The sequence below is a fragment of the Pelodiscus sinensis genome, chromosome 4 (genome assembly GCF_052426305.1).
Source record: "Pelodiscus sinensis isolate ZL-2025 chromosome 4, ASM5242630v1, whole genome shotgun sequence".
Lineage (NCBI taxonomy): Eukaryota > Metazoa > Chordata > Testudines > Trionychidae > Pelodiscus > Pelodiscus sinensis.
In genome coordinates this window covers 65,646,574-65,671,843 of record NC_143055.1, presented here as the reverse complement: position 1 = coordinate 65,671,843, position 25,270 = coordinate 65,646,574, and the positions used below count along the sequence as shown (strand labels likewise).

Genomic DNA, 25,270 nt, shown 5'->3' with positions numbered 1-25,270 from the left:
TCCCTATTTTAAAAAAAAACACAATCAAAAGGTATTTTTCTGCTATTGCTTAAGAAGCAGTTACTGAAGTTGAAGTTAGACATATTGTGTGACTCTTCTTTTAAAAATTGGAAATGGTTTGCTAACTCCCTCGGTCCCCTTAACTTTGACATTTATGTAATCTGCATCATGCAAATATCAGTTCCTTAGTCTGTCAGGCTTTAAGATTCAGAAAAGTTCCTTAAATAGCTAGGTAATGATTTTGAGCCACCCAACCTCTATCAGTCTTCTATAGAAGAGGACTGGAAGATCTAAATATGTGCAAGATAGGACCTCTCCAATCCAGTCAGTTCATCCTTTTTGCACTTTATGATCTCTTTTTTACTTACTTGTCACTTGCTTGCACCTTGAGCTGGAATTTGAACAGGAATAATTTTGTTTTTAATTTAATCAGACTTCGCTCCAGCTGTCATTTTTCTAGCAGTCCATCCACAGCAGACAGGAAGTATTTAAACAAACACAAAGTCTACCCATCTGAAGCAGTTAAGCTTTGTTTTCTAGATGATGTTGTACATTTCAGTCTGCTACGCACACTTTGCTGTGCAAAAAGTTACTTAACTATTACAAGGAAGGAGGCATTACAGGCAGTGGTCTGATGGAGCTTGGGGAATTGGAAAAAAAAATCACTAGAAACCACATTATTAAGATCAGCTGTAATATTCCCAGTGATTCAAGTGAAACTAGAAGTTGTCACTCCTAACACCTCCTGGCAAGCCTTTATTCATTTTTTTTATATTAGGTAGTTCAACGGAGTCCAGATGCATTGCCATGCTGCCTCCGGTTGGTCACACTGGGCTCTAGTCTGACCTCACTCCCCTGCTGCCGGCAAGGCCTGAGAGTTCTAGGGCTCAGGAAGACAGCCGGCATGGGAAAAGGCAGCAGGTCCACACCCCCTTCCCAATGATGAGTGGCCATTTCAGACTGCAGTTTGCCCCCGAGCTAAGGGGCTAGATGATGACTGGCAGTGAGTGGGTCACTGAGCCAAGGTGGACATAGGGGAAATGGGGGAACCTCTGGGAGTGGAGGACCCCAGAGTGCAGGGGTACTGACCTAGGAAAGTCTGAGGAGGAAAGGGCACCATGGCCAGGAAGGGACACGGAACTGAACCAGCAGAAGACCTGCACCAGAGGCTGGGACACCAACCAGTAGAGGGCACTCTGAGGCAGGAGTGCTGATTCCTGGAGCGACCAGTGGGAGGTGCTGTGCAGGCGAGTGCATTCCCCATGACAGCCTGGCAGTATTATAATAGAGATGAGAGAACCTGCCATTCTGTTCAAATGCTTCTTCTCCCTACTGTCATAACTTCTACCTTTTCTGCAGTGACCTTTAGAAAAATCCAGGCTTCTCTCATTACTACGTACCTCCACTCCACGAGCACAACCGAGTTTCTGCCTAACTCTGTACTGGGATTACTGCCATTTGTCTACACCACTCTGTGTTTTGATACTACAACCTGCTGTTTACTCAGTACTGTCTTTCTGTAGCAGTGAGTTCTTTTAGGGAGTCTGCCAAAGAGGCTGAATGTAATATCTCAAAAATGTCCCTGTTAGTGCAATTGCATTATTTCAGATAGTTAACTGAGCAAGGAAATGTAAAGTTCCAAATGCTCACAAATGTCCCAAAACATGCAGCTACCATTTCTACCGATTTTGGTAGTTACTTGTCACAGCTTCACCTAAGTAGAGTGAAGGCAAGGTCTGCATATCTACGTTGCACAGGAATTATCATAAGGTAAGTACCCTGCCACACATTTCATTTCCTATGAAAATAGTCAGCAACAAAAGCTAACCCCTGTGCTGATTAGTACTTTTTCCCTGCTACATTTACATAGGATAGGTAGGAAAACAGCTTCTGATGAACATATAGACTCATAGACTTTAAGGTCAGAAGGGACCATTATGATCATCTAGTCTGACCCCCTGCACAGTGCAGGCCACAGAATCTCACCCACCCCTCCTTCCATATAGCTTCTTCCATTTCACTTTCCAGTTTTATTTTTTTACTTTGGTTATAAATAAGTTATATTAAAGTTATGCCATGGGCAATGGTTCAACCAATTCTGTATTTGAGGAGACCACAATCTCCATTAGAAAGGTCACAGCTACATTAATGGACCTTACTAAACAGTTTACAGTGTTGTGGCAAGTTTTGGTCCAGGACATGATAGCCAAAGTTGGTCCAATAAAAGAAACCACCTCACTCGCCTTGTGTGTCTCGTGATTAGTAGTTTTCCGTTCTTTTCAGAAAAGGACAATTCTTAAAGTGTTTCCCTGTTCATTGACTTCCACAAGTACAGGTTTGTAGAGTATTGGCTTATACAGGTTGGATCTCTCTGGTCCGGCTCCCTTGACTGGTCCCAAACAGGGAGGCACCAGCCTCTCCAGTGGGCTCCTCTCCTCAGTTACCTGGCACTACTTCCCTCTGCCTCCTTATAATTTGTAATTTACAATTTTCTGCAGGCCCACAAGCTCCAGCAGACCTCATTCTTGTGCCTTCCACCGTGGCCTATTGCAGCCTCAGGTTTAGCCCCTCATCTTAAGGACAAGGACAAGCCCCAGTCCATAAAGGCCACTCTTTAGTGTGACTATGTGCAGTGCAAGGGAGAAGGGAGGAACTCAACCCAACCCAGGGTACCTCTGTCCTGCCCTTCTTCTTTCCCCCTCTATTGCCTCTTGTTCCCTGGGCCACTTCCCTGTAAACCCTTCACCTCCCTGGCCTGCAGCCTGGCAAGTGTCAGACTTGAGCCTCCCTCTTTCTTCCCTGAGCCTGCTCAGCACTACTTTCTCTAGGATGCTTCCTTGGGAACTAGTCCTGTACCTTCCCTTGTCAGGCCCGAACTGCTCTGCTGAGCAACTCTTACAAGGGCAAGGTACTGGGGAAAGAAACCTATGGGAATATTGAAGGTCCATGAAATCAGAAGAGAAACCAATACTCTTGGTAAGACTACAGTAGTAATGTATGATGACCTGATTAATAGAGTGGTGCATGTTCACACTACCCTCTTTGAGTTGGTTGTTAGTATCCTCACCAGGAGAGCTTCCACCATCCTAAGAGGTGCTATGTGACAAGCTCAGACTCTCAGCTCTGCTGGCAGCTCTCTGCCAGGAGCCTGGCTGTCCCACAAGCTAAGAACTCCTAGAGGGCTGTTCCCTCCCTCCACTCCTCATATCCTGTCAAGAGCCAGGGGAAAGCTTCTGGATTCCATGACTTGTTAGGCCCTCTGTCCCACCATGGTGAGCTGGGTGGCCATGTCAATTTCATGACGCACAGAGGCAACTGGGATTTCCCTCCTTAGGTCCCAGCTGAGAGCAGGATCCAGTCATCCAATTCTCCAGGGGAGCTGGTACACCTGGGCTCCAGCTGTCAAGCTTTCATGTCAGTTTTATGTCTCCTGTCATGAAACTGACAAAACAGTCAATAGACGGGCACAGTGTCTACACAGACACTTCATTGCTCTAGCTACATTGACATAAGCGTTATGGTGAAGGTGGAGTTATGTTGGTGTGATAGGATGCTAACAATGGCAGGAGGAATGCTGCAGTGTAGACACTAACAAAAATTAGTTATCTGTGCAGCAGAGACCAGTCCTAAGACTCCCAACTGTAAGATCAGGTTCCTCTATTCTTAGACAGCATTGGATTGAAAGGTAGGCATTTTCTACTCTCCTCCCTTCAGGTGGGCAAAAAAATCCTTCTCATATGAATAAAGTGATTTATTTAAAATTGAAAGAATCGATATTATCCCAAATCTGATACACAAATATTTTGTGCTCAGCAGAGTGATGGAAAAAGAGAGTGTGAGAATTTGCAGGTTTCTTGCTGAAGTAATCAAATGCTAAGATACTTACATCATATCCCCAGGGTTGCCAACCCACAGAAATTTCATTTACGGACAAAATAGGAAAAATATACGGACAGACACATTTTTTTAAGTACGTAATTTTTATACTATATTAAGATGACATAAATGACCAAAAGTGAAAAGTAATCGTTGTCATTCATACATCACAAGAACAATATGACATTCTTGTCATAGATTTTGACATTGTAAACTTTAATGGCAAACAATATTAAATTACCTAAACAATTTCCAATTTCGCCTAATTTTTTATGGACTGTCCATAAATTTACTGATGGTTGGCAACCCTGCATGTTCCTCACTGCTGTATGTGGATGAATAGACAGCCTTCATGTTATAATTATGGAGTCTGATTATTCTCCTCTCACTGTTTTTATGCCAGTGTCATTCTGTTCATGTCTGCGGAGTCACTTCTGATTTACACCAGCACGAAGGGAGAATTGAGGCCACTGGGCTACACTCCCAACATTTCTTGCTATAAGTATAAGAGCAGAATTTGGTGGTAACAGTTTTTTACATTTTGTTTCACAGCCTTAGAAAATGTAAAAGGAAATTCTTGTATTTAAGGATTTTACCCCTGCAGACAGTTGGCTTTGGTAATTATGTGCAAGTAGCTTGACTAATATGGATTACAGAATTACATAGGAAGCCTGTCAGATTTCTGCCCTGAGTTACTACTGTGGAACCAGTGACAGCTCTGCATTTAATGCTAGACAGACTCTTCATGTTTATTTATAACACATTTTGCCATTTAGAACTTTGATTTTTTTTCCTAGAGGATTTGAGGAAAAAAAGTTAGAATTATTAAGGACATGGAAGCAAATTTATAGCATTACTCTCCTGTCTTCAGGGCATTTCACTCCATTTGAGTTTAGGTAATAAGATTGTTCTGCTCAAAACGTTTTGCATTCCTAAGTCATTTTAATTGTTATGCATGAACTAAAAATCAAGGCAATGCCTTTCTCATGGGAAATGCATTGGCCTCTAGAAAATATATAATATTCAATAATGTTTATCTATGTCAACATCTATAATGATATACCAACAGAATGCAGCAAAAGAACAAAGTACACACAATGTAAAACAGAGTTCCCAGTTGATGAATGTAGCAAGTTCTAACATTAAATGTATCCTACATGTTAATGAAAGTAAAGCCAATATACAAAACATTGTAAATGTGCCTGTAATGCTTTATGGAAATCCTGAATATCACATGAAAATAAAGACATTAGTCAAAGGGCCAAGGAACATGTCTTATTTATGCTAGTACACGCAGTGCGGGTTAACAATGGGACTACTCACAGGAGCTAGATAGACTAAAAGGATTTGCTCTTAGACTTGCTATAGCTCCAGAACTGCTGAGCAGTATAAAGTGAAGTCTTCTGGTAACATTCAGGATGTCATCTTACACTGAAAATTATGCAAGAAATTCTAGCATTAACACAGTTATCAGCATGATATGTAAATAGGTTATATAATTTCACTACTGCTCACTAGACAGTAAAGGAAGAGGTCATGCAGGTTCTTTAAAATGCAACTGCGACAAATTGCATTTGGATAGGTGAAAGAGTGAAATGGGGCACTGTCCATTTAAAATTTAAATTACAACAAAGCACAAAACCCAAGAGCAATGTTGTAATGATCGTAGCCACAACTATTTAATGTGTTTGAGTTTTTAAATTGAAATGCAAAAAATTATTTTTAAAGAAATAAGCATTGCATTGCAAGCTCTGGTACCCAAACACTGGAAATCTGAAAGCAAACCTGATTATAAACCAAAGTGAAACTGACAACTTTTTACTGACCATACTGAGAGCGCCTGCTCCAGGCATTGGAAAGTCAGAGGAAAGGGTTCCTTTCACTCTAATACATAGAGGATATAGATGTTTTAATCTTAGCTCCTTTCACCTGGCTTTGTACTTTCTGGTATCAGTGACAACACTGGGAGGGAGGCTAGTATTTCTTTGTGCTACCTTAATCCATGAAACCCTTTTGAATTCTGCTGTGTTTTCTGTGCAACTCTTCATGGCAGCTGAGGAATGGAGCAATTGTTCTGTGAATGATAAGGGCTGGCTATTGGCGTCTCCTATTAGCATGCTTTTAGGCTACTTTTGTAGCTTATGAAGGAAACTGGCAATGCTCATGATATAGAAAATTATTTCTTTTAAAGCAGGAGAACAAGGCAAGAGGCATTAGCTACTTAAGAGGCTAGTGGGTTTCCTTACCCTGAAAATGTCTTACACTTGTATTTTTAGAATGTTTGCACAGTTCTGTAAATGGTGGCAGTGCTTAACTTTCAAAAGTGTCTGTCTCTGGAGCACCCCAAAAAAAGAAAATGTGAAGGCAGGCTAATTTTTAAAGTATTCAGGTCAGTAGCTACTTGTACATGGGTGAGTGCTATCAATTGCGCGGTCGATCATCTGAGGGCATCATAGTAACAACATACCATACAATGGTACTGGGAAAGCCTGGGTCTTCATTCAGCCCAAGCTTTCATCATTCCTCCAGACTGTAGTTTGTTACCCTTTATTAGTGCTGCTGTCGAAGCCTGTGCTGCCAAATATCATTCAATGAAGTTAAAAACACTGTTCCAGATGTAGGAAATATAAAAGACACTCTGAGAGGAAACAGACTTCAGCCAGAACATTTTAAATTATTCCCATTTACAGTAAAATATGTTTTTAGCTTAGTTAATACTTTAACTGTGGAAATTTAATTGTGCATCATGTTGGAATTTTTTAAAATTTTCCATTGCAGTATCGGCTCTTAGGGCAAGAAGAACTTTTACAGAGCATCTTGCTCACCAGCCAGCTTCTTGCAAACTCGCCCAATTCTCTCTCCTTCAATTTTAGACTTTTCCCACAATGTATGCTTTGAACGCCATCAGCTGGACCTCCTATTGTCCATCTTCCTAAAAACCTACCCAGAATTTCAGTGGAGACCTGTAAATTTCATTTTGTGTAAAAATAGTGGTAAAAATTAAATTAAAAGAAGCTACAGATGGATACTGTCTCCCAGGTCAGCTCTTCCCAAGCAATGCGATTTCTCCAGCAGCTGCTGTTTAGGATTAGGTACTTATGAGTCTAATTCTACAAGCAAACTCTATACTAGAGATAATATATTGCTCTTTCTCCCTTCCAATTAATCAGACATGCTGGAATGACCTGGATAGCATAGGATTGTAGGTATTTTTTGCCAGATCTTACTGTCATGAACATATCATGCAACTGCATTTAAATGATACCATATGATTGATAAACAGTGGTTAAATCACATTCAAACCAATCCTGCACTTATTCTAATGAAAGTATAAATATTTCAGTGAGTTAGAAATCACACACCTTGTTGATTTATATATATATATATTCTCAGCTGAGTTACTCACTGTGCATGTATATTGGCACTTAGCTTTCTTGTCATGTTTGCATGTCACTAGCCACAGCTCCATGTTGAGTTACCCAAAATACTTTCAAATCCCTGAAATTTACTAGATTGATTCATATCAAGAAAGCTCCCATTTGAAATGTTTTGACTTCATTTTGACCTCCACTAGCCACTGCTGTAGCCCTACATCTTTGCTATTCTTTGCATGGCTACTAGATGATCTATTTTGTTTCTGTTCTGCTGGAACCTTCATTTCTCCAGCATCGCTTCTCCTGCTACAGATTGCATTACTAATGAGTATGCATAAATCTTTTGTTTACTTGACTTGGGCTCTGCTTGCTGCTCAAAACTGCCAACGACACCATTTCTTCACATTAAATTACAACATCATAAAGCAATGAAACTTCAGCAATATACTCCTTGCTTCAGAAGGATTAAAGGATACCCTTACATCAGGCTGTCTTCTGCAAGTTATTTTAATGGCATTGCATTGCTTAAGCCTGGAGAAATAATTTCAGGGTGACTCATGTGTGAGGCATAGCACAGAACTTACAGCTTCCTGAGTGGGAGTGGGGTTACTGGTTTAAGAAATCAGTATGATTTCTTAATGCTGGGATCCCTAGGGGTTTTCAGAAGACAGACTTACACCAGTCTTCCTCAGTCCCTGCATTACGGGAATCATCCCTCTACTCTAACTGGAGTATGAATGGGCATCTGTGTTTTCAGGATTGGTGAGGTATCTTACTGTCTCATCAAAGTGTGCATAATGTTAATGGAATTTCTGTATTGGGACAAAGATAAATTTCCTTTCTACTTACCTCCAATATTGGTACTTCTGCTATCACAGTGCTGTCTGTAACTTGCTGAAAGCGAACCAATACAAAGAAGTACTATAGCAATTAAAATATCTATCCAATATATAGTAATGCTTCCCTATAGAACTTATTTTTCTTATATAAAACATGGTTTCTTTTCGGAAACTTTAGTTATTAGCCATAATATAAAATGTATCTCATGATGCCTCATTGTTCCTCTTTTTGGGGAGGAGTAGTTACTCTATCATGTATCTAAACACCATTTAATGCTCATTCACCAGGAGGCAGTAAATTTAAATCTTATCATAGTAAAAGCAATCAGCTTGGTTTTATTTAAGGAAAAGATTTCAAAATCTCTCTCTCAGTGAAGTTAGTTAAGTTGCCCTCTGGAATTTAGCACTGCCACCTATGAAGGATAAAACACTGGAAAATTTTCAGGTGTATGGGTTTTCAGGCAGCAAAGCAATTTGGTATGTTTCACTGTTAAGTCCTTTTAAACAGATTTCTTCAATTTTCTGAGGATTAAAAAAGAGCACATGATGTAACTTATTTAAGACTTTGTTTGGTATTTCAGAAACAAAGATAATTTGCTGCAACAAAAATGTTTAAGGAACTGATCTGAATGATGGAAGTACTAAAGTGCAGTGCAGGACTCAGACTAAGATGCTCCTCACCAGGCAGCATTGAGCTCCCGAATGTCAGAGGTCATAAATTGGTCTATTTTACATAGACTTTTTTTGTGCAGGATGTTTTTGACTGCAAGGTTTGCATAGGCAGAAACTCAGTGTTGCCTACAAACAGTACTAAGATGGGTAGATGGGCTTTGTATATACACATTGTGAGGTTTTGAGCCAGTACTTTAAGAGGTTGCTTTGAGCCAGTGCTTTAAGAGGTTGTAGTTTAAATTATTACTAATCAGTTACAGCTAGACCATGCTCAGCATTGGGGTGGTGTAGGGCTGCCTGGATGGTAGCCGGTGGATAGCATGAATTTAGGAAATATAATGCAGGAAAAATGGCAGTGCTTAGCAAGAACTTGGATGCAAGGAGAAAAGAAAATGAGGAGTCAAGACTATAAAGCAAGTTAGAACTGATACTAGAGAGCAAGTGGAAGAGGAAAGAAGGACAATTGAAAAAGACAGGGTGCACTGTTATGGAGAGAGTGAATTTGAGACAGTGACCAGAAGTCCAAGATGAGAGGCTTTTAAGGATGTGAATGTTGGACAAGAGGAGAGGTCAGGTTCGAGAGAGATATTTGGGGAATCATCTATATAATAGGAATGGAAGAAATAATGGGGCAAGATAAATTAATCTAGGATAAAAACACCTGTAGCAGAAGACCTTAAAATAGGTCTTAAATGGGACCATGGGCTAGTCCTCCATATAGGGATCAATTTCACCCGTACAGGCAGAGAGGACAAGGGCCAACTTTAAAGAGGGATCGGAGCATGCTGAAGATTGGAAAACTCTGAGTGGTAGAAGCTTAGAGCAGAGAGGAAGTGTAAGAGAAGATAAATGAGTAACGATGGTAGAAAAAGCAGCAGACTGATGAATAGAAACAGATTAGTGTCTTCTCCACCTAGCTAGGATGATACAAATGGAAATTTGACCAACTGACTGGATTTGTCTAAAAATCATATCCAACTAGAGAATCATTTCATTCAAAGAGACAAAGGGAAGAGAAAAGGAAAGAGTGGAATGTGTGTGCATGGTTGAACACACACTGAGAATGTTACCAAGTCTATGTGGCGTGGCCAGAGATGTTGATCCAAATGTAGAGACGGAAATAGAAATTTTGCTGAAATTGAGATGAAAGGTTAGTGTGTGTCAAGAATAGATACAGAACTTTTACCCAGAATAAAAATATGAACATATAAACTGTGGTTTTGATGAACTTTGCTGAAACAGGAAAATAGTGCAATACTGTATGCTGAAACAAGGTAATAGTGCAATAAAATGACTTACAGAAATTTCCAAAGAGGTTTGCCAAACAAATGCTAATGTAAGCAGCAATGCATTGTTTTATGATATAAACCTTTTCTCATAGGGCAAACCACTGAAATTCTCTCTCAGATCCCCATACTAAATTTAAGTTCACTTTTTAGCTTTAGGCACTGGGTAAAACAATATTTATTATTACTATAACAAATTACTGAAATATTAAGTCATACCACTCAAAACTACTGTTCATTTCCAGCATTCGGATGTAGGAATACATATGAAATAAATCACTATGCATAATATTGTGGAGACGTTTTAAAGTTTATTAATGAAGTAAATGATAATGATAAATATAAAACTAGAAAGCTTGATTTTTTTTTTTACTCATTTTTTAAATTCCATCCTGCACCTATAGAGAACTCTACCCTACGGAGCTGTCAAGCGTGAATCTTTCACAAGCACTAAATTAATTTTTTAGTGCTTTTTGCACCCCCAACATTATAAATGTGATTTTATACCTGGCCAATCTGATTATGGTAACATCAGCAAGGCAGCAGAAGATTCTGGAGAGCACAGTGGCAACACAGATTATTTGGCTCCTTTGATTTAGGTACAGGAGTGAAAACAGTGGTCTTATGTGAACAAGCTAAGTAATTCTGCAAGGGAAGCGCATTGCAAAGGCTTTGCAAGGAATGTCCTATCACAGGAATTACGTTTCATTGCACTTAATCATATCTGTTCATGGTTTTGGAAACAAAACTCCATGAAAATGAGGAAACATGGAATTAAAGGGCAATTGAAGTATATTCAAACATGGAATTAAAGGGCAATTGACGCTGCCATTAAGATACAGTCTATGAAAATCATAAAGATCATTTGGAGAGTCAAATTTCTATGAGGAGGGCCAATCAAAAGTGACATAATCCAAGTTGGGCACCAGAAACTTTTCTGCTGCTCCTTCATATGGAGATAAGAGAATGAACGTAGCAGTTGGTTCAGTAATATTTTGTAAGCCCAACTTTGTGTTAACCTTAGTGGAGCTAAGGACACAAATACTGTACATAATCAGTCTCCTAGCCACAGTTAGTTCAGGAAGAGAAGTTTATTCACAATTCAAGTTGTCTTACACAATGAGATGACTGCTTCACTAGAATTGCTTAGGTAAAAAGTTACGACTCATTCTTCGTACATTACTGATATAATGTGTGACATAAGCTAAATGTTTTGCCTTAAATGTTATTTACAGAAATTGTTAGCATTTTGTGCCTGACTGCCAGTAGTTTGTCTACATTGGTATTTCAAGATTTTAAGTTACTGTGTTTAACGTTAGTATGGAGACACTTTTCATAGATGGCTGCATGACCTTAATATGTAGGATTGGAGTTTCCAAAACAGTCTGAACTATGCTTTGATGGTGCTGAACCACTTAGTATATAAAATCTGTATTGGCCTACAGATTCAACTCTTTTAAGGTTGTGCTTGCTGAACACTGCACACTTCATTTTTAAGTATGAAGCAATAAAATTGGAATGAAAATAGAAATTGTTGTAAAGTACATATTCAAACAATGTTAAAAAATGTAGTATAGCCAAGTATAATCCCCATATATCACCTTCACACAGCAGCAGGAAAATATCAACTTTTACACAGCTTGCATCACTCGTCTTAAAAAAAAACCCTCTATATTTTGCATCCAGGAGTAAACTATTGCTGTAAACATAGCCAATGTCTTGAAACACTGGGACATTTTTATAAGATGGAATGGAGATCTGCAGGCTAATGCTAATTCAAATAATTATTGCTAGCCTATAATTATAGCAAATGAAAAAATACTGTTTAAAACAAAAAACATTCAGGATATGACTTGCAAAATCTGCACTCTTATGCTAGAACACAGTAATGCTGTGCATATACATACCTGGGAGACTGGCCACTTATGCACTTGCACAAATAACTAATTTGTTTACACAGTGATGCCAAGTGCATATGGAAATTAAACATAAATGTATTTGGGTCCAGATTTGTAAATCAAGCTCTTGCTTTTGTCACAATTTTAAAAGCTGCCTATTTTAATGTGTTTAGCTGAAAAGGAGATTTGGCACTTGCTCATACATTGTGAAAATATATTTCAGAAGCTAAACAACTTGAAAAATTGTTAATCTTCTTGATTGTTAATGTTTTGTATTAAAGTGGGTGTTTTCTGGTCTCTGGCCTCATTTTCTCACTCTTCCCATCTGTGAGGAGGATGCACTAAGAAATGGTTGCTTTGGTAATCTCTCTATATACAATATGTCCAATGGGAACTCAAAAAGTTTTAAGTGGAATAGTAATCAAGCAGACATTTCATCTCATTTTGACACGTTCACAGTGCTGCACTTGTTCATGTGCAAAATGAACATTTGTTTAGCTTCAACTTTAGTTGATCTTCTTTATTGGTATCCCTTCTTCTCATGCACTTTAGCAGCGTACAATGGGATTTTTATGGTCCTTGCAGAGTTGACTCTTGGAATTGCTGGCTCTGGTTCATCGGTGTTTCTTAGCTTCTGAGAACAATTGGATTTCACTGCAAGAATAGAATTAAAATCTATTATAAGCTGATTCACCACAGCCTCTCTTCTAGCTTTGTTGACCTGTTAACTGGAAAATTTACTTTACAGTACCGTGTAAAATTTTGTTTTGATGGTGAAGCCAAGCACAATTATACTTCATCATCATTGATTTTTAATTATATCTTCTGCCTGCCTGCCTGTCTGGTATTCACAAATGGGATGTCTTGTTCTCCAACTTTTTTGCCAATACCTATATGTTTATGCAACTAAATGGAAGTGACATTGACAAAATCAGACCTTGGTGATTTAAGTCACCATTCGGTCAATGGACAAGAAGATGTATGCTTTGTCATGACTCAAGGTAGCACTTTGACGCTGATCTACCTTCAAGGGGTTTTCACCCTCATCTGAGATGAGATTTGTTGATTTATTACATTACTTCATCTCCTTAGTATTTGTATGACTGATTTCTATCCAATTTGGATGATTACAGCTGGCCTCATAGGAAGATTTTAAGAACACTAGAATGTCTCAAATTCTGCTGCTTATCATTTTCCCAAGAAACATCAACCTATCACCCCTCTTGCCTACATATTACACCAGTTTTATCTTATGCTTATTCATTTCACAGGGCAAATTGATTTATTCAGTTTTATGAGCTATGATATATAAGCATTCTAGGGTCTAAGGAAAGTTTAGCAACATTTAAAAAAAACATGCATTAGCTTTCTAAGAAACATGGATTCATAATATTAAAGAAAACAAAAAAAGAAACCTGGATAGGAGCTGCTGTTTGGAACCAGTGCATTAGGTGCAATAGTTTAAAATTTTAAATATTGCTTCGGAATAACCTATAATTTCCAGGAGTACTTCTTATGTATATTCCTCTTCTGGTAGCACAAGCTACCACAAACCTGAGACTGAAAGGTTTTTGGTAGTAATATCTATTTTCCGGCAAACTTTGTCACTTCGGTTACTTCTCACACTTTTGTCCTAAGAAGATACTCATATCCATACACAACTGTACTCTTGGATAGCTTTTTTAAATTCTTGTGTGTATTTAGCATTATTGAAGTTATTATAGTTTTAATCTTTTATGGTTAATTAGAAATAGTTTTGTTTGGTAGAAAGGTCTAGATCTGGGGGTTATGTTCTCTATTTCCTGGCGCCAGGAACCTGTTGATTATACCCAAGACTCCTGATTTCAAAAACTGTGCCGTCTGAGCCCATTGCCTTTCAGTGATGACCACAACACTTATTTATACAGTACTACTTGAGAGAGGACTCACATCACCCCTAAATGCAGCATCTGCCACTCCTTGTCCTGATAGACAAGAAAGGATGGGGGGGGGGGGGATTTGTCCAAAAACATTCCTCATGGACAGAGCTATAAGAGCAAAGACTGATCCCAGTTCCAGGGGATCCCCCATTACATTGGCCTTAAGAATCCAGGAGTGCCCTGTCGAGGTTAGCTTCAGTTGATTCCACAGCCTTCAACATTAAGCACTTAGATTCTGGTAGAAAGCTGGGAAATAGTGCGGTGATGTAGACATCTCCCTCACCCCCAAATAAGCTAGATCTTACTTCCATGCTATTGTCATCTTCAAAAGAGAAGAATAGCTACATTCCACTCCAAAACTCTGGAGGTTTTGTATACCAGACAAGGACAAGTACATCCAGTGCTGCTAAGGAGCCAACACTCTGATCAAGCTGAAGACACACACTGTGCCAAATAGTACAGGGAAAACCAGCATGGTCTTCTATAAAGAGAAGGTTCTCCTAGTGGAATCACTCCCAGACCTGAGAACTACAGAACCACTTCCCACTCAGTGCATGCAGAGAGGTTTCAAAAGACACAAAGACTTCACAGCAGATAAAGGTTTATCCTGAACCTCAGGCTACTTACCCCTTACACTCAAAATCTAAATTCAGGATGCTTACACACTCTGCAATAATCCCATCGATGGATCAAGAGAACTGGTTTACAGGCCATCACACACTACAGGTGAAAACTCTCCTATTTCAGGCATTTTGAGTGTGTGCACAATGGGAAGTGGAAATGGAATGACTACTTGATTACTATTAGACTATCCCATCCACGTTATTTTTCTATACAAGTTAAAAGCTTACCTCTTTTTCTCAAGTTTGTATACAGATGTTATTCTGGAGACTCTCCATGTACAAATGCTCTGCAACATTTGTTTGTACAGAGATTACAAATCTAGACTGGCTTGCTAGAAGTCTTTTCTGGTACACAGTGGAAAGAAAAACCCATTACTCTCTCTTAAAAGCATATGGCATACAAGAGACTTCAGATCATGATCATTTGACATAAGTATGAAATAGTAAAACACCAAATAATTTTAAACTATTTTGTTTTGAATTTTAGACAGTCTAAAAATGCATGACTGTTATTGCCATATGTAAATATTTTAATGAGATTTTAATTATTCATTGTATCTGCATAAATACTTACCATATATACAATATTTGAATATATAGTGGCATGCATATATGTGACTATTAATAGCTGCTGCTCTCCTATGGACAAGGTTTGTTTCTGTGCAATGTAGAGGCTTAATAATTTTACTAAACAGCATCTGTGCTTAGCTAGTTTCAGTATAAATAGTAAAATATCATTGACATAGAAGTTGTAAATATAATTTTTTTAATATCTCAGCCTAGATGTTTAACCAGATACAAAAAGTTCACTGCTATTTCATTTACACTTGCTTTCATAAAATCACTTATTTATATTGGATTTCTAGAAATTATTTTAAGAACCACCATTCACTTTGTTGCGCTGTGGTTGATTTGTACAAACTGGGTCGTAAAATAATCAATTGAACATTCTCACCAGTATATAATACAATTTTCATTTTATTTAAACATACTTTGCATGATATAAAAATATTGATCACAGTGAGCTTTAACAATTGTTATTGCTATAAACAGGAATGCTGCACAATGTTTTTAGTGGAAATAAATTATATAGTCATTATCTCTTTTTAAAAAAAAAATCACAAGGAGGAAAACCAAGGCTGTTTGGTCATTGGCAGAAAACAAGTCCTTAGTGAGTTCTTTACACAACATGAGCCCCATTAATGTCTACATGTGCTTTCCACATTTCTTGGAGAAAGATCATGATGTGACTGTCTCTGTGAGCCCCACAGGGTCTCTGGTGCACAGTTAATTCCAATGTTAGCACAGTCTTTTTTTATGGAAAAAATGTACACCAAAAATGGCAAGTAGTGCTTTCTTCGCTAATTAATAAGCGGTCTTTTCCAATATGTGGGTACACAGCGGCATACTTCTTCACTATAATAAAATCCAGGATCACAGCGTTTCGTTCTAACTGTACATGGTGGTCTGTAGCAACTGGAGGAAGGAAAAAAACAGGCATTGGTAAAAGAGGGCAGGCACGTGTGTCAAAGAGAAATATATATATCTGGGTACACTTAAACTGCACTAATACCAGAGGGGATCTCTTTTATATTAGATGGGCCTGAATATTACAGATGGGCATGAATATTGCTCATTTGCAAACTATAGTCTATTCTCACAAATACTTCTAGAATGTTTTTCTAGTATGCAACCCAGTTTAGGATGCCACTATTGAAGCATGAGCTAACACTCTCTAATGAGTTGATGTGCCTTTACTTCTTACTTTACACTTATGTGCATAATAGAATGGATGGATTTTCTATACTATGACCCACATCCTTCATTGAGGACTGCCCAGAGAAAACCCATATACTTTCTCTTATTCCCAGTGAGTTCAGCAGAACTATGTTTGCTGTATTGCACCATGTGATGTTAATGTAGGATCCAAGCCCATATGTATATGGTAAATTTTACAGGAGAAGAAAGGGTAACAATAACAATATTAACTGAAATAACTTTAATGCCAATAGATCATTAAACTACAGATATCACTAAACAAGATGTTCCTCATTAGTAGATATTTGCTTGTACAAGAAGTTTTACAAAGCCAATTCCTTGGCTTCCCCCCCCCCCTCATTTTTTTAAACAGTTTGACCTAAAATAACCTTACAATAACAATGCCAAATAACCTCTGGTGTGTAATGGAGACAAAGTACTAGTCTGTGGCTTTTTCAGACATTGGCAGTAACTCAAGAAAGAAAAGTGTATGTTTCATGTTTCAACAGTTATATTTTAAACTTTCCTTGAAATAATGTGTCTGTTTTATGAAACATACTGGCGTAATATGTTCTATTGTAATAATTCTTGCTACATATTTCTGTTTACAGATACTACACATCATAATATTAAGGTACTTTCTGTATTTTCTTCCCTAGGCAATTATTTATACTAGACGTGCTCTAATTATCATTGCAGATGGGTTTAGCACATGAAGTGTTTATTTTGGACACTGATTTGCCACTTTACTGTAATGTGTTTATAAAATGAGGTCTTGGATTACACTTGCATTAATGCAAGCCAATTAATTCAACCAATGAAAATGAATATGAAGAAATCAGGAAAGAATGAGGAAGACACAGAAGCAATGGTAGTTATTGACTAGCCGTATCTTGTTCAGAGATTTCAGTGTAATTTGTTATAATGGTCTGATTCATTGGCATGTTTTATATAATTCTGAGATTCGTGTTGTGCCATATCACTTAAAACTCTAGAAATATCTTGGATAAAATTAGCAATTTTCAAGGTATTTCTCTTAAATTTGCCTAGTACTGAATATTTTGTAAAATATATAACACACCTGCAATTCAAGCTCGGCATGTCAATATGGCAAAAGAGTTGAGGATGTTGAAGTGAGGAAGAGGCAGAGCTGATCCCTATCCAACATAATGGGGGGATTCATTTATGTGCCATCACTGAAGGGTGTGACACTATCTGAGCAAATAAACAAAAAGAATCAGGAGTAAGTTGGGACTGGAAAATTCATCTTCTGTGGATACAGAAATAGGGGTGGAGTGGCTGTAGAATTTGTTTGCCTTCTGACCTGCATGTTACAATGTTTTGTCCTTCAATAGTGCCTCTCATTTAAAGATTTCAAAGCATTTGTATGAACTTCCCCTAGAAGGGCATACCACCTCAGGCATTGATCTTTAAGGCAAAGCCCCAAAAACGTATCTTTTGGGATGTATGTCCCAATGTGCTTAAGCCAAGCAGAGCAGTTGGATAATATGGATAAAAAGTAGAAAAAGACTGTCATCCAGGGTTGATACTACCCTCTAGATACTTTCATCTGGCCCACAGATCTCTTTGCCCTCATTGAAATAATCTGGCATTGGGCCAACTCTGTGCTTAAAAGTTAGGTCAATATAGCAATGTTAGTCCGGTATGAAAAATCCACAACCCTGACCAATATAGCTATAGTGGCCTAACTTCAATATAGATTCAGATACATTGGTGGAAGAATGCTTCCATTAATGTTGCTGCCATTGTTTGGTGTTCCCACACCAATAAAAAACAGTTTCCATCATTGTAGGTGATGACTACACTGTGATTGCTAGCATAACTACAGCAATGCTGATATTCATAACTATGCTGATATAGACTATATAGATAGGAGGTATGAGGGATGAAGAATTAATTAAAGAGGGGCTGATCCTGTTATCACGTGTTTAAGGTTGCACACTTCTCATTATAAAGCAGTGCGTTCTGTTGCTTATAACTTGGTCAAACTTTAACCATATGGACGGAAATTTTCAACTTGTCTTTTTTCAGAAATATTCAATCAAATTGCTTTAGTTGTTTCTGAGACTAGGGTCAAACAACTTTTCCCCATGTTAAAAAAAAAAAGTTCTGGGGACCTTTCATTCAAGTGGCTCTTGGTGTACCTATGCTTTCAAGCAGGTACTAGCAATGTGCAAGAGGAATCACTGTTGTCTTAAGGATGTGTCTTTTGCCATCCCCATTAAATTATGCCTTCTCATTCAAAATCACAAGAGGAACATGCTCAAGAGAGAATGCCAGAACAGATCAACTAATGTTTTAGGAGATTGTCTTCATGGAGCATGTTTAGGCCTTTTACAACTCTTAGTGCTGACCAGACTGCCCATATGCCATCTCCACAGATGGATCAGGAATGCTCCAGTTCTAGGGCAAGCCAGAGATCCCTATACGCATCGCTCCTAGCTTCTCTGATATGATGGGGTTGGGCCAAAGCTGTGGAATTTAAAATGGAAGCCCATTTCTCCTAAACCCAAGTAGCATGGTGGAGGAGGAAGCAGTCTAATTAAATTGTAGAGGCACCCGAAAGCTGCAGCATGGGAAGGGAAAGGAATAAATTGGGCTAAGGAAACTGGTGAGACTAGGATTGTGTGGGCAAGGAGATGAGGCAGATCAGAAGTTGGAAAAAGTGGAAACTGGGAGCCCTGGATGGAGGACACTGGGAGCAGGAGAGGGAAACTGAAGGGGATACTGGGAGTACAGTGAGATGAGATAGGAGGGAAAACAGATGGGACAAAAAGTGGGGTGTAAGAGGAGATCTGGGACTGATGGGATGATGAAACTGGGCCAGGGAAGGAAAGCCAGTACCAGCGACTGTCTGAGCAAAGGCAACTGGGATTGCATATGTGGAGGGAGAGAGACTGGTAACTGGGAATCTGACAATGTGGGGATATCAACCCCCCTTTACAGAAATGTAGAAGATAAATTGTGAAGAATGCTATGGAAAAACACATAAAGAAGTGAATAACTGTTTTCAGAGCAGGATTTTACTAGTGTGCAGTAAATAAGGTTCAGGGCCAAACACACACAATAGAAAACAAAATATTATTGAGGACCATCCATCCTGTGCACTCAAGCCATAGTGTGAAAAAAAACTCCATGGAACCTTACAATTAAAGATGATTATAATAATTCACATGCACAAAAGGGTTGAAATGAGGGTACGTAGGCAAACAAAGTAGTCTGGCGTTTCCCAACTTTTGAGTGCTTGACTTTAGAATCTCAGATTCTTTTCATTTTGTTCTCTGCTGCATAATGCCACTAGAGATACATTCTGTGTTTGGAGAAGATCATTAAATGTGTCTCTTACCAGTGAACTTTATTTGTCAGGTGCATAGACCACAACCTGAAGTGTAATTTCCATTGTACTCCAGTAGAAATTTTATACCCATATACTAAACATTGATGAGCTCTTTGAGGCCCCCATTCTACAAGGTAGTAAATACCTAGTGGTAATTACCCTTATCTGCCATTAAGTCAGGACCAAGGAGTGGCCGGGGTTGATTCTGGGCATACAATGGAGACAGTAGAGATGTACGATGTGAGCTGTCTGTCCCCATGCCTGGGTCCTGAGCAGGGAGCAGGAGGAAGCCACTAGGAGCTGTCTTAAGACACCTTATTTCACCCTTATTCCCTTACTTTCCCCCCTTTCAGAGTGAAGATTAATGTTCTCCTATAGGAAGGAGCTTGGAGGGGGTTTTGTGTGTGAAAGAAGGGGAACCAAAATGGACAAGGAGTTTGATTGAGGTCACCCTATTGTCACGTAGTTGAAATTGCAATTTAGAAATTCTGTATTTTGATATAGGTTTCTCTATATTTGATTATGTGTGTTGCCATTTTAGACTGTAAAATCTTCAGGGCAGGATCCATTTTCTATTCTATAACCCACCATTCCTGTTAGGGGCTCTTTAGTTGCTGCCAAAATATTTATAATTAAATAAAAATGTAAATTTTGTAACAATTTCAGTGGTTTTAGGTAATTGGTCAAATATGCATCTCATACTAGGTCTATTATTGCTATAATAATATGAATATTTATTATTACTACTATTTACTGAACTTCGTGATCTTGTTTTTCCTAGCAACATTTTCTAAATTATATCTGCTTAACTTTACGTACAAAACAGATTTAGAAAGGCGATTCTTGGGAAGAGGCAGGTTGGCTGTGGAGCCCTACAGCTGGCGGCCAGGAGGTCAGCTCCATGAGGCTCCACTTCCACCTCCTTTCCCTGAACTTGAGTGTTATAAATGAGTTATTTGCAATGCTCCCGAAGCCATGGGAGAGCAGGGAAGGAGTTGCTGAGCACAGGACCCTGCTTTTCCTGGTGAGGGCTCCAGCCCAGGAGCACCACGGGGATGCCAGACTATGAAAGTCTGGACTATAGAAGCTGAGCCTGTACTTAGTCTCTACCTTCCACAATGACCTCCAAAAGCTTTAAAACCTGTATGCCAGTTGCTTTCACCCACTGAGATATAACAACCACCATCAGAAGTCATCCTGCACCACAAACACTACACAACTAATTTTAGGATGGAATATAATGAATAATTTCTCCAAATTAGGTTCTGAAGTAGATTTTGCCTGTAGTTTAATTATCCAACTTGGATATTGGCCATTCCAGCTCTGGTGAAAGGTATACTGGGATTTTTAAGGACTACCAGTAGTTTAGAATTTAGTTTTACAGTATACCTCAGCTGAAAGATACACAAAAAGAGTGTAAACTCATGCTGTTTTTTCTACCTGAAATCACAGTCAATAGCTAAGATCAAAGCAGACTGAAAAGCTCCAAAAAGATCTCACCAAACTAAGTGATTGGAAAACAAAATAGCAAATGAAATTTAATGTTGATAAATGTATATAATGCACAGGGCTCGACAAACTATGTAATCTACTTGCCCGTGGAGAGTAGATTACAACCCGGAAGAGCTGGGTTCGGGCGATCTGCGCATGAGCAGAATGATCTGCGCATGTGCAGATCACCGGACAGTGTGGCTGGCAAGCGGGGCTCGCCACGGTTCGGTGAGCCCTGGTAATGCACCTTGGAAAAATCCCAATATGATGGGGACTATTTTGGCTACAGCTACTCAAGAGAAAGATCTTGGAGTCATTTTGGATAGTTCTCTGAAAACATCCACTCAGTGTGCAGCGGAAGTCAAAAAAGCAAATGTTAGAAGTCATTGAAAAAGGGATATATAAAACCATGGTACAACCACATCTTGAATAATGCACACAGGTGTGGTTGCCTCATCTCAAAAAAGATATATTGGCATTGGAAAGGTTCAGAAAAGGGCAACAAAAATTATTAGGGGTTTGGAATGGATCCCATATGAAGAGAGATTAAAAAGACTTGGACTTTTCAGGTGAGATTAAGGGGAGGATATGATAGAGGTCTATTAAATCATGACTGGTGTGGAAAAAGTGAATAAGGAAAAGCCATTTACTTATTCCCACAATAAAAGAACTAGGTTCACCCAATGAAATTAATAGGCAGCAGGTTTAAAACAAACGAAAGGAAGTTTTTCTTGACTCAGTGCATAGTCAACCTGTGGAACTCCTTGCCAGAGGATGTGGTGAAGGCTAGAACTTTAACAGGGTTAAAAAAAGAGCTAGAGAGATTCATGGAGGTTAGGTCCATCAAATGGCTATTAGCCAAGATGGGTAGGAATGGTATCCCTAGCCTCTGTTTCTCTGGAGGTGGGTGACAAGGGAAGGAATATGTGAGGATTACCTGTTGTAATCCCTCCCTCAGGGCATCTGGTATTGGCCACTGTCAGCAGACAGGATACTGGGCTAGATGGACCTTTGGTCTGACCCAGCATAGCTGTTCTTATCTATAGGGTCCAAGGATCGCAACATGGTTTTCAAACACTGAATAAGCCTCAGATTGTCCTTTTATAGATGGCTAAAAAGAGACAAGGAGAGCCTAAGGTCCTAAAGTAATTCCATGGCAAAGGTAAAAACAGAGCCTAACAAATGTATTCCCTGTCCATTGCTGTAACAATTAAATTAGAGATTTTTTTAGTCATTTAACTCACCTGCATGTCTGGTGATGAAACCTTTTTCCTTTTAAAAAGCATTTATTTGGAGATTCTATACATTCACAGATACATTTTGCAGAATTTAGTGGCTGATGTTTAGGGCAGGTTCTTTTACATACACACTGGCATTTATCGTCATCAAATTCTTTGTTGGGACCACAGGAACTAGGCAAAAGTTTGTTTTTACATGTACACTGGCATGATGTTCTATCCAATTCTTTTTGGGGTCCACAGCTTGAAGGGCGTACACCCCCTTTACAAACACATTGACAGGTTTCTTCATCAAGCTCTTTGTTAGGTCCACAGATATCATGGAATTCCTCAGCAGTATCTACGAATACAACAGAAAAAAAATCCATGCATTCCTTAAAATGGAGAAACCATCTATTTATTTTACATTTCTCAATTAAGGAAATACTATGTATCCAATTTTAAAATGGTGAAAATATAATCCCATGTTGAGGATGTTTTACTTTTTTTTTAATATTCTAAAATACCATTTGGTAAACAACAGATTACAAAGTACTAAAAATATTCAAATGATTTAATTTGCGTAGTATTAAAGTTTTATTTTTCTATAAATTAGTACAGAACAACTACATTTAATCTTACAAAATATAAGTGTTTACCAGTGTCTCCATGGTGGGAAGAGAAACTGAAGTCATGTTGTGTCAGACATCTGCAAATCTGATTATTCCAGATAAGATTCTTTGGGCAAGTCTTGTTTGCCACATGACACCTATAGATGAAATCACTTTTTATTTATTGCCATAAAATACAAAAGACAAATAACTCTGTGTCTGGCTATCAGCCATTCTTCTCTTAGCAATGTAACTGATGAAAGTTTTGATTTCATTCACATTTTCATCATATTGTACTGTACAGCTTGTTTTTTTCATATCGGAAAAACTTATTTTAAAACAGTTTTATGATGTAATTGCATGTACAGTACATACTACTACTGTGCATAATAAAATGGCTGACAATTGGGAAGACAGGCTTAAGGACAAGTACAGTTTGATTGATTATAGGTATTAAGAGGAAAAGATGTGAGTAATTAGCACTGGAATTACCGGTGAAAAGTTTTCAGCTTTGTCTTTTTAGCATATTCAGAATTCACTTAATCCTTATTGAATCTGGAAATGTTTTTCCATTTTGGAAAATTTCCTTGATTTGAAATCCAACCCTGAACTGAAAATACATGATTACTCATGACATTTGTGTTACATCTCTAATTTAATTAAGTCTAGTTTTCTAAGTCAGAAAAGAATGTTTCAAATTGGGGACTGGGACTAGTAAAAGAGAATACTGTAAAATATTTGAGAATGAAAAACATTTCCTTCTTAAACTGGTTGCAAAATTAAATTGGAATATTTCACATTCAGTACCTTGTCACCAGACCACTAAAGATAAAATGAAGCTCATTCATCATTTGCTAAGAGCTGATAGGATCAGAATACTATAGCTTTTTAAGGAGGCAAAAGTGTTAGCTGAGCACTTACAAGCTATGAGATAAAGCCACACTTCTATTATTACTCAACATAAAGTCCACTTCTGTAGGTAAACCATATTTATTGGGGGGCGGGGAGGTAAATTCTGTCTACTTTTACAAAGAGTTTCTTACAGAGAGTTGGTCTCTCCCTGCATAGAAGACTATTCTGAGCTAAGACAAAACAAACAGGAAAAATAACTGATCTATGACAAAAAGATTTGAACATGGTATTGGAATCCACACTGTGGGATTATATATCCACATGTTCATCTCTAATATATGCAAATCACATTAACTTGATATTTTTTAGAGATTACAAGCTTGGATGATAAAAGTTACTGTGTTGATATATTTAGACTTCTGTAAGGCATTTGACCTTGTCTTTTAATTAAAAGACAATGATTTAAATTTCACATAGCACACACATTGAATGAAATAAAAACATGATTAAATGATAGGTCTCAAAATGTAACTGTATATGGGGAGCCATTATCAAGCTGGTGTATTTCTAGCACAGAGCCTTGCAGCAGTTGGTTCTTGTCCTTGCACTGTTCAATGTTTTTATCAGGGATTGAAAGAAAACAAAATCATCACTGATAAAGATCAGAGGACACAAAAATTGAGGGAGTGGCAAATAACGAAGAGGACAAGCTACTGATTCAGAGTGAGTGGGATCACTTGGCAAACAAGCAAACAATGTGTTTTTGTAAATAGACACATCTAGGGTGTGTCTAAATTATATGGCTCCGTCAACGGATCCATGTAGATTAGGCAGGACGGCAAAGGGAAATGAAGTGGCGATTTAAATAATTGCCATTTAATTTAAATAAAAATGCCGCCGCGCTGTGCCGATCAGCTGATTGTCGGCACAGCGGAGCAGTCTAGATGGGGATCTGCCAACCCCAGAACACTTTGTTGACAGATCCTTTATGCCTTCATTTCCCTTTTTCGAGTAAACTAATCTACATGGCTCCGTTGATGGAGCCATGTAGTTTAGACGTACCCCTAGAAAGAAAGCAGGCCGTACTTAGAGGATGAGGGGCTGTATCCTGGGGAAGCAGTGACTTTGAAAAAAAAGACTATTTTGGTAGTGGGGTGGCTAAACAGCTGAACATGAGCTCCTATTGTAATACTGTGCCCAAAAGAGCTACAGTAAACGTGGGATGCTTAAATATGGCTATCTGGAGTAGACAAGTTTTCACCTCTGTATTTGACACTGATATGACTACCACTGGAATACCTAGTATAATTCTGATGCCCATGAGCCAAGAACATTGATAAATTGGAGATAGGCTCTGCTCTAAACTTACAAATGGTTTAAAGATTAGAAAAACATGACTGTGATAGGGTGTCTACCTGACACAAAGCCCAAATAGGTAAAAAGGGCCAATTAATCCCATGAAGGCTGCAGTGGGAGCAACAGCCAAGTTTAGGCCA

The 25,270-nt window shown here is 38.5% G+C and overlaps 1 protein-coding gene and 1 long non-coding RNA gene across 3 annotated transcripts in view; one reads left to right on the top strand and one right to left on the bottom strand.

Annotated features, from left to right (window-relative positions):
* LOC142829630 (uncharacterized) overlaps positions 1–25,270 on the top strand; it is a 202,111-nt gene that overhangs the window by 148,661 nt on the left and 28,180 nt on the right. The gene's annotated exons all lie outside the window — the stretch shown is intronic.
* The window catches only part of VEGFC (vascular endothelial growth factor C), a 114,562-nt gene continuing 104,739 nt past the window's right edge, over positions 15,448–25,270 (bottom strand). For both annotated transcript variants that reach the window (XM_006131592.5, XM_075930235.2), the window contains exons 5-7: positions 22,971–23,080; positions 22,339–22,672; positions 15,448–15,963 (exon numbers count right to left, since the gene is read on the bottom strand). In XM_006131592.5, the coding sequence (XP_006131654.2) occupies positions 15,849–15,963; positions 22,339–22,672; positions 22,971–23,080 (559 nt within the window). In that variant the 3' untranslated portion in view covers positions 15,448–15,848. The remainder of the gene's footprint in view (positions 15,964–22,338; positions 22,673–22,970; positions 23,081–25,270) is intronic.